Source organism: Rhinopithecus bieti, unplaced genomic scaffold, assembly GCF_001698545.2.
Source record: "Rhinopithecus bieti isolate Rb0 unplaced genomic scaffold, ASM169854v2 scaffold_12928, whole genome shotgun sequence".
In the NCBI taxonomy this organism is placed as follows: Eukaryota; Metazoa; Chordata; class Mammalia; order Primates; family Cercopithecidae; genus Rhinopithecus; species Rhinopithecus bieti.
This window is the reverse complement of record NW_016807614.1, coordinates 3127107-3140038: the sequence shown is the minus strand read 5'-3', so window position 1 is coordinate 3140038 and position 12932 is coordinate 3127107. Positions and strand designations below refer to the sequence as shown.

The following is a 12932-nucleotide window of genomic DNA, read 5'->3' as shown; positions in this document are numbered from 1 at the left end:
TTCCTTCCTTCCTTCCTTCCTTCCTTCCTTCCTTCCTTCCTTCCTTCCTTCCTTCCTTCCTTCCTTCCTTTCTTTTCTCTCTTTCTCTTTCTTTCTTTTTCTGAGATGGAGTCTCACTCTGTCACCCAGGCTAGAGTGCAGTGGCATGATCTCACCTAACTTCAGCCTCTGCCTCCCTGGTTCAAGTGATTCTCCTGCCTCAGCTTTCTGATTAGCTGGGACTACAGGCACACACCACCATGCCCGGCTAATTTTGTACTTTTTAGCAGAGATGAGGTTTCACCATGTTGGCCAGCTGGTCTCAAACTCCTGAACTCAAGTGATCCGCCTGCCTCGTCCTCCCAAAGTGCTGGAATTACAGGCACGAGCCATCACGCCCGGCCACAATTTTTCTTTACAATATTGTGTGTGTGTTTGTGTGTATACACTCATTTTCTGAGTGTGTTTTTGTCCAGGCGTTGGGAAGGAGGGAATTCAGTCACACTGTAATAAAATGAATGGAGACCGCTAAATGAGAAGTTTTGGGGACACTGGGAAAACATCTCAATGGTCAGGCTGATTTCTCCAAAATACGTTTGCTGGCCTTACCAGCTAGGTGCAAAGAAGTCCCTTTAGAAAACAGCATGAAGGAGCTGTCAGGGTAACTGGGTCATGGGGAGGAACAGATCCCTCACATTCTGCTCCTTATATTGGAAAAAACCTCCCTAAGGCACTGCAGGAGGCAGGGTTCACCTGGTTGGAGCAGGAATGCTGAGCTAGGCAATTAGAGAGGACAATGGCTTCTGTCTAAGCAGATGCCTGGGTTTGGCTTCCTGGCTGAGCTTCTCAAGGTGGTGTTGATTTTCCTGGTTGTTCCTGCTCCTCCTCCTAGCCTTTGCTGTGTCCTTTGACAGTATGAGGACTGTTCACATTTGAATAGCACCTTATAGTGTACCAAGTGCTTCCCCTTACCTCACTGAATTTTTGTACAAATCCTGTGAGACAGATATTGTCATCCCATAGAGGCTAGTTGAGTTGCCCAAGGTCATGAAGTAGTTAGTAGAAGAACATTCAAAATTCAAGCACAGACCTTCCAACTCTAAAATTCCATGTTCTTTCAGTGTATATCGGTCAGCCTTTTCTAACATTTCTGCACTTCCTCCTAGAGCATTTTATGGTTGGATTCCAAGATATATGCATTGAGAAGCTTGAGAAGATTTCAGATTTGCTTTTCTTTTGCCAGCCAGTGGGAGACTGCCACCGAAGTCACCCCGCCCTCCATGCCCCCACTGTATTTAGGCTGTGTGTTAATGTCAGTACATCTGGCCTTGGATCCCCTGTGCAGTGGCTGTGAATATCACCAGAATGACTGAAGAGGGAATACATTGCCGTTTTTCTGGGCCTCAGAGATATTTTCATTTGCACAATGTAGGTGTCAAACCAGTTCTTAATTAAAGCCTTTCCATCAGTTACCATCTGAGACTTGGGTCCATGGCTGAGCCTTGCCCTATCACTTGTTACCACTGTGGCCTCATCAGTTGAGAGTGGTGATGAGCTTCTCCTGATTTTCCTCCTCCTCCTTCTTCCTTACCAATAACCTGTATTTGGTAGATGTCTGTGGTATGGTTAGGGTGTATTTGTGTGCACCTGAGAGCTGTGAACCTGGACATTGGGAAAGTTGGGAAGGATGGGGCAGGTAAGTACCTTCACTGAGCCAAATCTGGTGCTAATGCCGTCGTCTGTCTGTTGCAGGGCCCAACATCTGTACCACGCGAGGTGTGAGCTCCTGCCAGCAGTGCCTGGCTGTGAGCCCCATGTGTGCCTGGTGCTCTGATGAGGTAAGGAGCAGATACCAGACCTTGTTTCTTCTCCAGACTAAGCTGCTTTTGTGCACAAACAGACCCATGAAGTTACCATCTCCCTCTTGAATACACATACCCCTTGTCCCTTCTAAGCAAAACTTTGATGAATTTTTCCCATTGATGGATGGTGAGGAGCTGTCATGGGGATGTTGCTAGGAATACTCTCCTGAGTCTACCATATAGCCCCTTGCCCTTGCCAGTTTGGCTGGACCTCCTGTCCTCTCTGTAACCATTGCTGCCCTTTCTCACACTTTGCTTGCTTTTTTTCCTAAGAAAAATAGTTTATTTTTAATTTTTTGGTAGAGACAGAGTCTTACTATGTTGCCCAGGCTGGTCTCAAACTCCTAGACTTGAGAGATCCTCCCACCTTGGCCTCCCAGTGTGCTGGGATTTCATGTGTGAGCCACCGTGCCCAGCCCATTGCTTGCATTTCTTGGGGTGGAATATCCCAGGGAAGCAGGTGTCAGGTCTCAAAAGGAGAGGCAGCAAGGGGTATAGGTACAGATGGGGTTGGGAGGGGGTGCTGGCTTACTTCTTTTTCCTAGTGGTTAAAAAAGGCAAATAGAAGAGGAATCTTGTGCTTGTGTGTGTGGATGTTTAGTCAGAAGATCTTTTGTCTTCCCTTTTTGATGATTGGGCCACACGGCTTTACATTTTTCTTTCTCTTCTTCTTTCCTTCCTTCCTTCTCAGAGGTGTTGAGGAAAGGAGCCGGGCCCACTTGGTGAGGACGGAAGGGGGACAGGAAAGGGTTAGTTGTGTCTAGGCAGAGGGTTTATTGTGTCTGGGGCCCTAGGGAATGAGTGTGTCTGAGGGAATGGCTATGTTTGTGGCTGGGATGGAAATTTGGAGCTGGCAAGAGCTGATGGGGTGGGGGTGGGAGATGAATGTGGTTGGAGAGATTCGGTGATTATAGAGTCTGAGGCTGAGTCACTGGCCCGGCCAGCAGGTGGTTACCTGAGTTCCTGGCCTGGCTGCGGCTCAGCTACCTGAGGCATCCTCTCTGTCCCACAGCAAGTCCCAGCCCTCTCCAGTTTTATGACCACTCCAATCCAGCCCCTCAGTCTCTCTGCTTCTTTTCCAGATCCACTGAGTTTCCTAAAAAGGCAACCTCCCTGGCCAGCTGGGGGGAGGGGCGGGTGCTGGGAGGCTGTGTTTATCACCGGCCAGGAGGGCTGCCAGAGCAGCAGAGGCCAGCTCCGCACGTTGCTTTGGCCTCTTTGCTGTTCAGCACGGGAACTGCTTCCAGAGGCAGCTGCCCAACATCTGGGCCACATTGACTTCATTTAGCAAATGAAACCTTCCCTGGGGCTAGGGAAGGGGAGTAAAGGGGAATAGATGAGTCCTTCTCCTCCACCCCCGCAGATTCTCCTCCCCTCTGGGCTGAGCGGGCTGCTCAGTGTGATGTAGCCTGCTCCCTCCTCATTTGCTATGTCCTCCTTCCTCCCATCGTGATATTACTAAAGCTTCTTTTACCAGGAAGTTGCAATTCTGCAACTGAATGCTGGAAGAAGGGAGAGCTGAATGGGGAGGGGGCCTTGAGTAGCCCAAAGCCTTCAGGAACAGAGGAACGTCAGGACAGAAGCCCTAGTGTCACTCAAAGGGTGCTTCCATCTTTTCCTCCTTCCCTCCTTTCCAACCCAAAGCAAGAGAAAATGCAGGCATCTCTGGCCCAGAGAAGCTGGGGAAAAAGAAAACTTACTTGGAGGGTCTGTCCTGCTCCCTATCCCCCATTTTTCATCCCTCTTGATCTGCATAGGGACTAGCCATGCAGCTGAGGTGGGCTGAGGCCTGAACAGACAAAGCCCTTAGGTCACGTAACCAGATTTCAAAGATGCAAATGTAGAATATTTATGGGTGACTGTTGTGCTCCTTGTCCCCTGGCAGGCCTGGGGAGGGCAGAGGGAAAGGTGCAGGGTAGATCAGAGCATGACGTAGGACCAGCCTAGGAATGAGGGGTGCAGTCAGCCAGGAAATGGGCGCAGCTAGGACCAAAGAAAACAAATGGAGGGAGGTAGAAAGTCCAGTAAGATATTCCCTGGGAGAATGGCATATAAACATGAAAGGAGGCGGGGCCGAGGTTAGTGAAGGACTACAACGATCCCTGAGCAAGAGGGAGGAGGGAGAGAAGGAAGGGTGGGACAGAATGTGGTGACCAGGGAGGGTTGGGAGGTGGGAATCCTGGACTGTAACCTGAACAGAAATGCTATTTTGTTCCTGAGAGGAGCGGGGCTTCCCCTGGATAGGCTAAGTTTAACTGCTGAAAATGCTTTGGACATTGACTTCAAAAAACTAAAGGTGAACAGTCTGGTCCGTTTTGTAGGTAATTTGTCAAATAATCAAACCCTGGAGAGCCCTCTGTTCTTCTTCTTCCCCTGAGTTGGCTGTTCCAGGCAAGCTGGCAGTGCCTGGAAAAACAACTGGTTGGGCTCGGTTTTCCCCTTGGTCCTAGAGGACTGGAGCTCTTGGGTGTGTATAGTGAGAGCTTGGCTGGGTAAGAGGAAAACATAGCCAACATGGATGAGCACGGAGTTTTGGGCCCATGTGCATAGGGTGTGTTCTTGGAGGGTTGGATACTGACACGGGTTGGGGTGGTGTGCTCTCTCTGGTCTGTAAATCTAGCAAAGAGGCTGGCTTCAACTCGTGGTCTTAGTCTCAGCAGTGCCATGCTGGAGTCTAGAACCTCCCAAACTCATTTGGTATTGAGAATTGCCTGGAGTGCTTGTTAAAAATAGAGGTTCCCAGGATGGACCATGGGTTTATTACATCAGAATGGGTTGTTATGATAGCAAGTTTGACAAACATTGCTAATTGAAGGGCCACTGGGATTGGGGTCAAGGTGGATGGAGGTGGAGTTAAAGTTGCCAAATAATACAGAACATCCAGCCTGGTGCCTGTAGTCCCACTCAGGAGGCTAGGGTGGGAGGATTCTCTGAGCCTACGATTTTGAGGCCGTAGTGCACCATGATCATGTCTGTTAATAGACACTGCACTCTAGGCTGGGTAACATAGGGAGATCCTGTCTCTAAAAAATAAATCTAAAATGCAGAACATCTATTTAAATTTGAATTAAACAAAAAAATAACTTTTAGTATAAGTATGTCCCAAATATTTGCTAAATTTGGCAACCCTACAGTGGAGGGATATACTAGGAATTCTTTTTTTTTTTGAGACGGAGTCTCGCTATCACCCAGGCTGGAGTGCAGTGGCCGGATCTCAGCTCACCGCAAGCTCCGCCTCCCAGGTTCACGCCATTCTCCTGCCTCAGCCTCCCGAGTAGCTGGGACTACAGGTGCCCGCCACATCGCCCAGCTAGTTTTTTGTATTTTTTAGTAGAGACAGGCTTTCACCGTGTTAGCCAGGATGGTCTCGATCTCCTGACCTCGTGATCCACCCGTCTCGGCCTCCCAAAGTGCTGGGATTACAGGCTTGAGCCACCGCACCCGGCCTAGGAATTCTTATATAAGCCTGAGTACACCCTGGAAGATGGGCCAGCTTCCCACTTAGCCTGATAACCAAGGGTGACAGAGGAAGAAGGGGTTTGAGTCTAGCAAAGTAGAGGAAGACTCTAATAGGATTTCCTTCTCATTTTCTTCTCTGCAACTGCAGGACAAGATATAGGCCATGATTTACATTTCTTTGTAATCACAAACATAATTTTATTCTGACTTGTCTTCTTTCTATTTATTTTTAATCTGGAGGATAAATGTTCATCTTGAGAGTTTTGCTCCAACTTATTATTATAAAAGGAAGTATAATACTAAGAGTGCTCCTCTCCTTGTAAACAATGAAATGTGAATACCAACAACTATAAACAAAAATGCTTCATGTTCCTCCCCTCCTCCTTTCTGCCCTCTTTATTCTTTTCTCTTTACATGTTCAAATGATTTCTTGTCCTCACCAGATGAGTTAATCAAGACAACAATGGATGGGAGTTGTTTTGGTGGCGCTTGGGGGTAAAAAATGTACTGGGGCATATCGACTCTCCCTCTCCAAGAAAACAGTATGAAATAATAGTAGTTAACTGTAAAAAAGAGTTACCTGCTGGGTGCAGTGTCTCACTCTTATAATCCCAGCACTTTGGGAGGCCAAGGTGGGCGGATCACTTGAGGTCAGGAGTTTGAAACCAGCCTGACCAACATGGTGAAACCCTGTCTCTACTAAAAATACAAAATTAGCTGGGTGTGGTGGCGTGTGCCTGTAATCCCAGCTACTAGGGAGGCTGACGCAGGAGAATGGCTTGAACCTGGGAGGTGGAGGTTGCAGTGAGCCGAGATCGCACCATTGCACTACTCCAGCCTAGACAACAAGAGTGAAACTCCATCTTAAAAAAAAAAAAAAAAAGAAAGAGTCACCTTATATTTGCATTTATTTGTTTATACTATATCCTAAAGCAGGGACCCCAATTCCCGGTCCATGGCCTATTAGGAACCAGGCTGCACAGCAGGAGGTCAGCAGCAAGGGAGTGAGCGTTACCGCCTGAGCTCCGCCTTCTGTCAGATCTGCTGTGGCATTAGATTCTCATAGGAGCTCAAACCCTACTGTGAACTGCGCATGGGAGGGATCTAGGTTGTTCACTCCTTATGAGAATCAGACTAATGCCTGATGATCTGGGGTGGAACAGTTTCATTCTGAAACAATCCCCACCTCCCTGTCCATGGAAAAATTGTCTTCCATGAAACCAGTCCCTGGTGTCAAAAAGTTGGGGACCTCTGTCCTATACTGGATTTCAGTATAGTTAACTTATATTGAGATTTTTCTATTTTGAAAGCATTTCACATTCACAGTCTTTTACTTCCTGACCAACCCTGTGAAATAGGCGGGATAATGACAACTATTCATGTTGTACTTTCCCAGTTTCCAAAATGGGATTAATGGAGAATGGTACTAAGAGCATGTGTCACCCTCCCAGGAGAGGGAGGTAATTCAGCCAGCTTGCAGGGTGCTGGCTGGAACTTCCCACCTCTGTGCTCAGGCCCTTCCCCTGGGTCTTGGCTATTTTTGCCCTTTTTGTGTAACATCCGGTTTCCCTGGGAACTGAAACTTTAATATCCACCCCTCCCCCTTCTAGCTTTCTCCCTGCATAACCTGGTGATATTCCTTCTACCTTCTCAGCCTGGGTTACCAAGAAAGGGAATGTTGCCCAAGTATGTTGAGGTCACTGCCTTGGTGCTCTTCTGGAGCAGGGCTCTCGTGGAGAGCTTGGCTGACAAGCAGGCCTGTTATATTCCTGACCTCTGATGTCAGCAACCACAGAGGGAGGGAGGGAGGCAGTTTTGTTTTTCAGTGTTTAATTTTTCTAAGGAAACTCATAACAAACCATTAGGACTGTCAGCACATCTTAGCGCTTCAAACCCTCTTCTCATTAGGACCACCACATTAGAAAATAGGAGTCAGGAAACTCCCGTCTAATGCATTCTCTCGCTCTGCTGATGGAGCCTGAAGATGCATGATGGCCTTGCTGCCCTCATCCAGTTTGCTGGGCTCCCATCCCTGCTGTCTTTTTCAGCATCTGTCTTGGTCCTGGAAAGGATCCGCTCCTCACTGCATTCTGATTTCTCCACTGCCTTTTTGGGAAGGTTTTCTCCCTGGGGCGTTGTGGGCAGCTGGAATCAGAGATAAGATTGGGACTTTTTTGAGCAAGAGAAAGACTGCTTCCGAGGAGGAAGGGGTAGGAGAGGTGGGCAGGGACAACAGGAGTCTGGGCACAAAACCTGAAGTGCCCAAGCTCTCCCCATGTCATTCCGTCCTCAGCCACAGCTGGGCACAGGGGAGATTTTCATCTTCCTCAGAGTTGTGGGAGGTCTATGATGTCCCTGTTGGAGTATTTGCCACCAGGAAGGTTAAGTCTCATTCAGTGATTTCCATTGCTGAGGCTAGTTCCCTGCCTGTATACCTGTGAAGCTGAGAGAGAAAGAAAGAAAGAAGCTGCTGGCTTCCGGAAACTACTTACTTCTTGCCTGGGCCAGGGTAGTTCTCATGCTGTTGGTGTTGCTCATGTCCCCATCCACGTGGGGAAGGCTTCAGCCCATAAAAGGGGGATCGGACTGGAGAGGGAGAGAGACCTTAAGCACTGGGAAGGGTTTTGGGTTACAGGGTTTTTTGTTTTTGTTTTGAGATGGGGTCTTACACTGTCACCTAGACTGGGGTGCAGTGGTGTGATCTTGGCTCACTGCAACCTCCGCCTCCCTGGCTCAAGTGATCCTTCCACTTCAGCCGCCTGAGTAGCTGAGATTCCAGGTGTGCACTACCATGCCCAGATAATCTTTGTATTTTTAGTAGAGACAGGGTTTCGCCCTGTGGCCCGGGGTGGTCTGGAACTCTTGAGCTCAAGTGATCCACCCGTGTCGGCCTCCCACAGCGCTGGGATTACAGGCATGAGTCACCGCACCCGGCTGGTTACAGGGCTTTTGAGTATGAATGGCTCCTTGTGACCCAGTCCCTCTCCTGGCATTATGGCTGCCAGGTTGCTTGAGGAGGCTGAGGAGGCAGATGTCATCCATCCTTCTCCATCCCTCGTACATGCCCATCTTGCATCCTGTTCCCTACCTGGGGCATTCTCTGTTGTGGCTCCTCCTAGGACCATTCCTTCCACACTCCTCCTTTTCCATGCTTTGACTCTCACTCTATATGGAATGTAATAAAGCTTATTTTATGAGGATAATTACAGTCGGACAATCTAGCTGGCCTCTCAGTTCTGCCACTTCCTAGCTCTGCAACTTTGAGCAAATTCCTTAACTTCTCTAAGCCTCAGATTCCTTACCTGTAAGATTGGGTTCCTCATTTGTGAAGTCTCTAAACCTTAGGTTTCTCCCTTATAAAATATAATAGTTCCAGCATTATGGAACTGTCAGGCAGGCAGATTGCAATAATCCATGTAAAGTGCTCACCGTGGTGCGTGACATACAGTAAGGGCTCAATAAATGTCAACACTAATTGTTCTGGGATATTAGTGTGGGTTATCCAGCAGACATTTGGAAGTGCTTATGGGGGATGTGGGTAGGAGTGGAGCTGGGGAGAGCCCGAAGGCCTAGATGTTGTGAAATAGGTCCAGGGAGGGGTTTTCCAGCTTGCTGGCTGGTCCCCTCAACCTGGCAAGGAGCCCTCATAGACATGCACCCACACAGCATTGGCTAAATTGGCTGAATGTCAGAGCCGGAAGGGACTGAAAACACCATGTCATCTAACTACCTTGTTGAACAGGTGAGGATACAAAATGATATATCTGAGGTCACGTGACTAGTCACTGGCAGGCCTAGGAATGATCCTCTTTCCTGATTTTCGGTGTTCTTTCCAGTGTGGCCCCCACTCAATACTCAGGTGTAATCACACAGAGCCTCAGGGGCTGTGGGTTTTGGAAGGGTACTCAGTTTGTTCTTTGTCCAGGGTGAAGGAGGAAGCTGAAGTGATAGGATGGGCTCCGGTTAGGAGCCTGGCATCATGGTATTTTCCCATGTTCCCAAGTTTGTGGAGTTTATTCATAATTAGCTTATCCAGGAAGTACTTGTCAAGCATCTCATAGCAATAGCTCACATTTCCTGAGCACTTCCTCTGTGCCAGGTGCTGTCCTATGCATTTTATGTATATTGTCTTATTTAGCCTGTATGACATGCCTGTGAGGGAGGTACCATAATTACTATTATTTTAAGTAAATTTTATTGTGGGAAAATACACATAACATAGAATTTACCATCTTAACTATTTTTTTTTTTTTGTGAGATCAAGTCTTGCTCTGTTGCCCAGGCTGGAGTGGAGTGGCATGATCTCGGCTCACTGCAACCTCCACCTCCAAGGTTCAAACAATTCTCCTGCCTCAGTCTCCCAAGTAGCTGGGACTATAGGTGCACGCTACCACACCTGGCTAATTTTTGTATTTTCAGTAGAGACAGGGTTTCACTAGGTTGGCCAGGCAGGTTTCGAACTCCTGACCTGAGGTGATCCGTCCACCTCGGCCTCCCAAAGTGCTGGGATTACAGGCATAAGCAACTGGGCCTGGCCCATCTTAACCATTTTTAAGCATACAGTTCAGTGGCATGAAACACATTCATAATGTCATGAAACCCATCACCACTATCTATCTCCTTAACTCTTTTCATCTTATAAAACTGAAACTCTATACCCATTAAACAGTAATTCTCTATTCCTCCCAGTCCCTGGAAACTGCTATTCTACTTTTTGACTCTGTGATTTTGATTACTCTTAAGTACTGAAGGAGGGACTGTTATTATGTTCATGTTACAGCTGAGGAAACTAGGCTTGGAGGAATTAGGTGACTTGCATTAGTAAGCAGTTGTAAGTGCAATGCTGAATTTACTCCTGTGCCCTTAGCCCTGACTCTCTCCTGCCTCCTTACACTGCCTTTCCCTATCATGTTTGTGGTAAGTCCTAGATTGGATGCTGGGAATTGAGAGGGGCCAAGACACACATAGTCCCTGACTTCATGGATCTCATAGCCTAGCCTGTGTCGAACACAGTAGCTTCCAAACTGTTTTGAAACCTACAGAAAGAAACACATTGTACTGGGTATGGTTATTTATTATACGTGTTATTCCCCACTCTCCAACAATACGAGAGTTTCACAAAACAACACTTTGACTATTTGTACACTTTGATATTTTCTATTCTATTCTATTGTATTTTATTTAACAAAATGATGGTTGACACCTGCTAAATTGATTTTGGGACCCACAAGTGTGTTGCATTCCACAGTTAAAAAATGCTGGTCTACCAGGCGTCTTACTGGACAGGCTCTCTTTCTAGCTACAACTCCATAAATAGGCCTTTCTGATGTCTCAATTTCTCTTTCCTTTTTCTTTTTTTTTTTCGGTAGAGCCAGGGTCTAGCTATGTTGTCCAGGCTGGTCTTGAACTCTTGGCCTCAAGCAGTCCTCATGCCTTGGCCTCCCAAAATATCAATTTCCCCTTTCTGTAAAATGGTCCTAAGGGATTATCCCAGGAAAGACCAAACCAATTTGTTTATGATCCAAGTATGGGGTAAACTCTTAGCTATTGGGAAGTGGTAGGGCCTGCAGGAGGCAGAGAGTCACCACAGCTCTGATTGCTGGACTTCTCTTTGGTCTCCTGTCTTACAGGCCCTGCCTCTGGGCTCACCTCGCTGTGACCTGAAGGAGAATCTGCTGAAGGATAACTGTGCCCCGGAATCCATCGAGTTCCCAGTCAGTGAGGCCCGAGTACTAGAGGACAGGCCCCTCAGCGACAAAGGCTCTGGAGACAGCTCCCAGGTCACTCAAGTCAGTCCCCAGAGGATTGCACTCCGGCTCCGGCCAGGTAGGGATGGGACCCTTTGCAGGGAGAGACCTGAGACAGGTGGGCATAGAGCACAAGTTGGAGGTCTGAGGAGGAAGTCTTGGGGAAGTAGCTCAGAATGGAAATGGGGTGGGAAGACGAGGATGTGGGGGGAGGTGTGGGCAAGAGAATGGAAGAAAATAAGAGATGTTAGGACTTGAATCAAAAGATCTGAGTTGAATCTTGACTGCATCATATATTAGCTATTTGACCTTGGACAAGTTACTTAACCCTTCTGACAAAGTAGGTGCTCAAAAAACATTTGTTTCTTCTTTACCCAAGTGCCTGTTTTACCTAGCTTCGAGCTTTGTGTTGAGGTGCAAACGAGATATAGAACAAGAAAGCAATTTGTAAGCCCTCCTTTCACAGGGGATTGGGACGGGGGAATGGGGGCAGGCACAATAGGTACACAAGACCTTTAGAGGGAGGAAAGGTTAGACTAAGAGACAGAAATTTTGAAGCATTGATTTTGACTTTCCAACTAAGTCAAGAGGGATTTACCTACTATCAAGGCATGTGTTGGATGAAATGGGATTCAGAGAAGGGTAGGGTGCAATTTCTGTCTTTTACAGAATCCGAAGTATAGTAACTATCAAAACCTCTGTGACTCACAGTGATAGACCCTTGGAACTCACAGGATTGGAAATCCCCTGGGGATTTAGAGAAAGTGGAAAATTTTAGAATGGAAAAGAAGATGTTAAAAATAGGAGGGTCAAGAGATTAGAAGAGTAATAGAATTGCAAAGGAAGAGGAAAAGGGACCAGGGCTTTCTGGTTTGCTTCGATCATGCAATTTCTTGGTCCCAACTGTATCCAAATCTGCTTATTCAATCTTGGAGGGAGAAGAAGATAAAAACTAACATCTTTCTGCCTTCCAGATGATTCGAAGAATTTCTCCATCCAAGTGCGGCAGGTGGAGGATTACCCTGTGGACATCTACTACTTGATGGACCTGTCTTACTCCATGAAGGACGATCTGTGGAGCATCCAGAACCTGGGTACCAAGCTGGCCACCCAGATGCGAAAGCTCACCAGTAACCTGCGGATTGGCTTCGGGGCATTTGTGGACAAGCCTGTGTCACCATACATGTATATCTCCCCACCAGAGGCCCTTGAAAACCCCTGCTATGAGTAAGTCCCTCCTCCAGATGCCAGGACAGCATCTTTTGCCCCAGGAAGGTCCAAGTCCTGGTTTCTATTTCTAGCTCTAGGGTCACTTTGTTGGCTGTCTTCTGGCCAAACTATAGCTCTTCTCTACCTTGGTCTCCCTGTCTGGCAAATGGGCTAGCTTGTGGATCTGGAGGGTTGTGTCAGTAGAACCTAAGGCTGTTTGGAGAACCTAGAAAGAAAATTCATCAGCTTCTTAGTCTTGGTAACAAATAAATAGGAGGCAAGAGAGAATGGAAGGGAAATGAGGTCAAAAGTAGAAAGAAACTTATGGATAAGTAAACGGAGAAATTGTGATTACAGAAGGATTGATTCCATTGTTGGTGTTATTGTCTTCATCAAGGCTGTGCATCCTGCAGGGTACAAACAGAAGAAATGAAGTGCTAAGGAATATAAAAGAGTGGAAATGACATTTGTTGAACACTTTTATAGTCTGTAAATGGATAACTTGTGCCTCTGTTTGAAACTTTGGCTTAAAACTTAATGGTTTATTTATTCAATTGGTGGAGACTGTGCAAATCCATGTATTAGAATAACTTACAATGCTGGTTGCTGAGCCTGAAAAGGTGTGAATTTACTTTTTAGTTTTCAAAGTTATGGCCAGGTGGGGTGGCTCACTTCT

General features: G+C 47.1%; 1 protein-coding gene across 3 annotated transcripts in view; it reads left to right on the top strand.

Annotated features, from left to right (window-relative positions):
- ITGB3 (integrin subunit beta 3) overlaps positions 1 to 12932 on the top strand; it is a 61701-nt gene that overhangs the window by 21105 nt on the left and 27664 nt on the right. For all 3 annotated transcript variants that reach the window (XM_017882938.1, XM_017882936.1, XM_017882939.1), the window contains exons 2-4: positions 1732 to 1817; positions 10931 to 11126; positions 12022 to 12274. In XM_017882938.1, coding sequence (XP_017738427.1) covers positions 1732 to 1817; positions 10931 to 11126; positions 12022 to 12274 — 535 coding nt within the window. The remainder of the gene's footprint in view (positions 1 to 1731; positions 1818 to 10930; positions 11127 to 12021; positions 12275 to 12932) is intronic.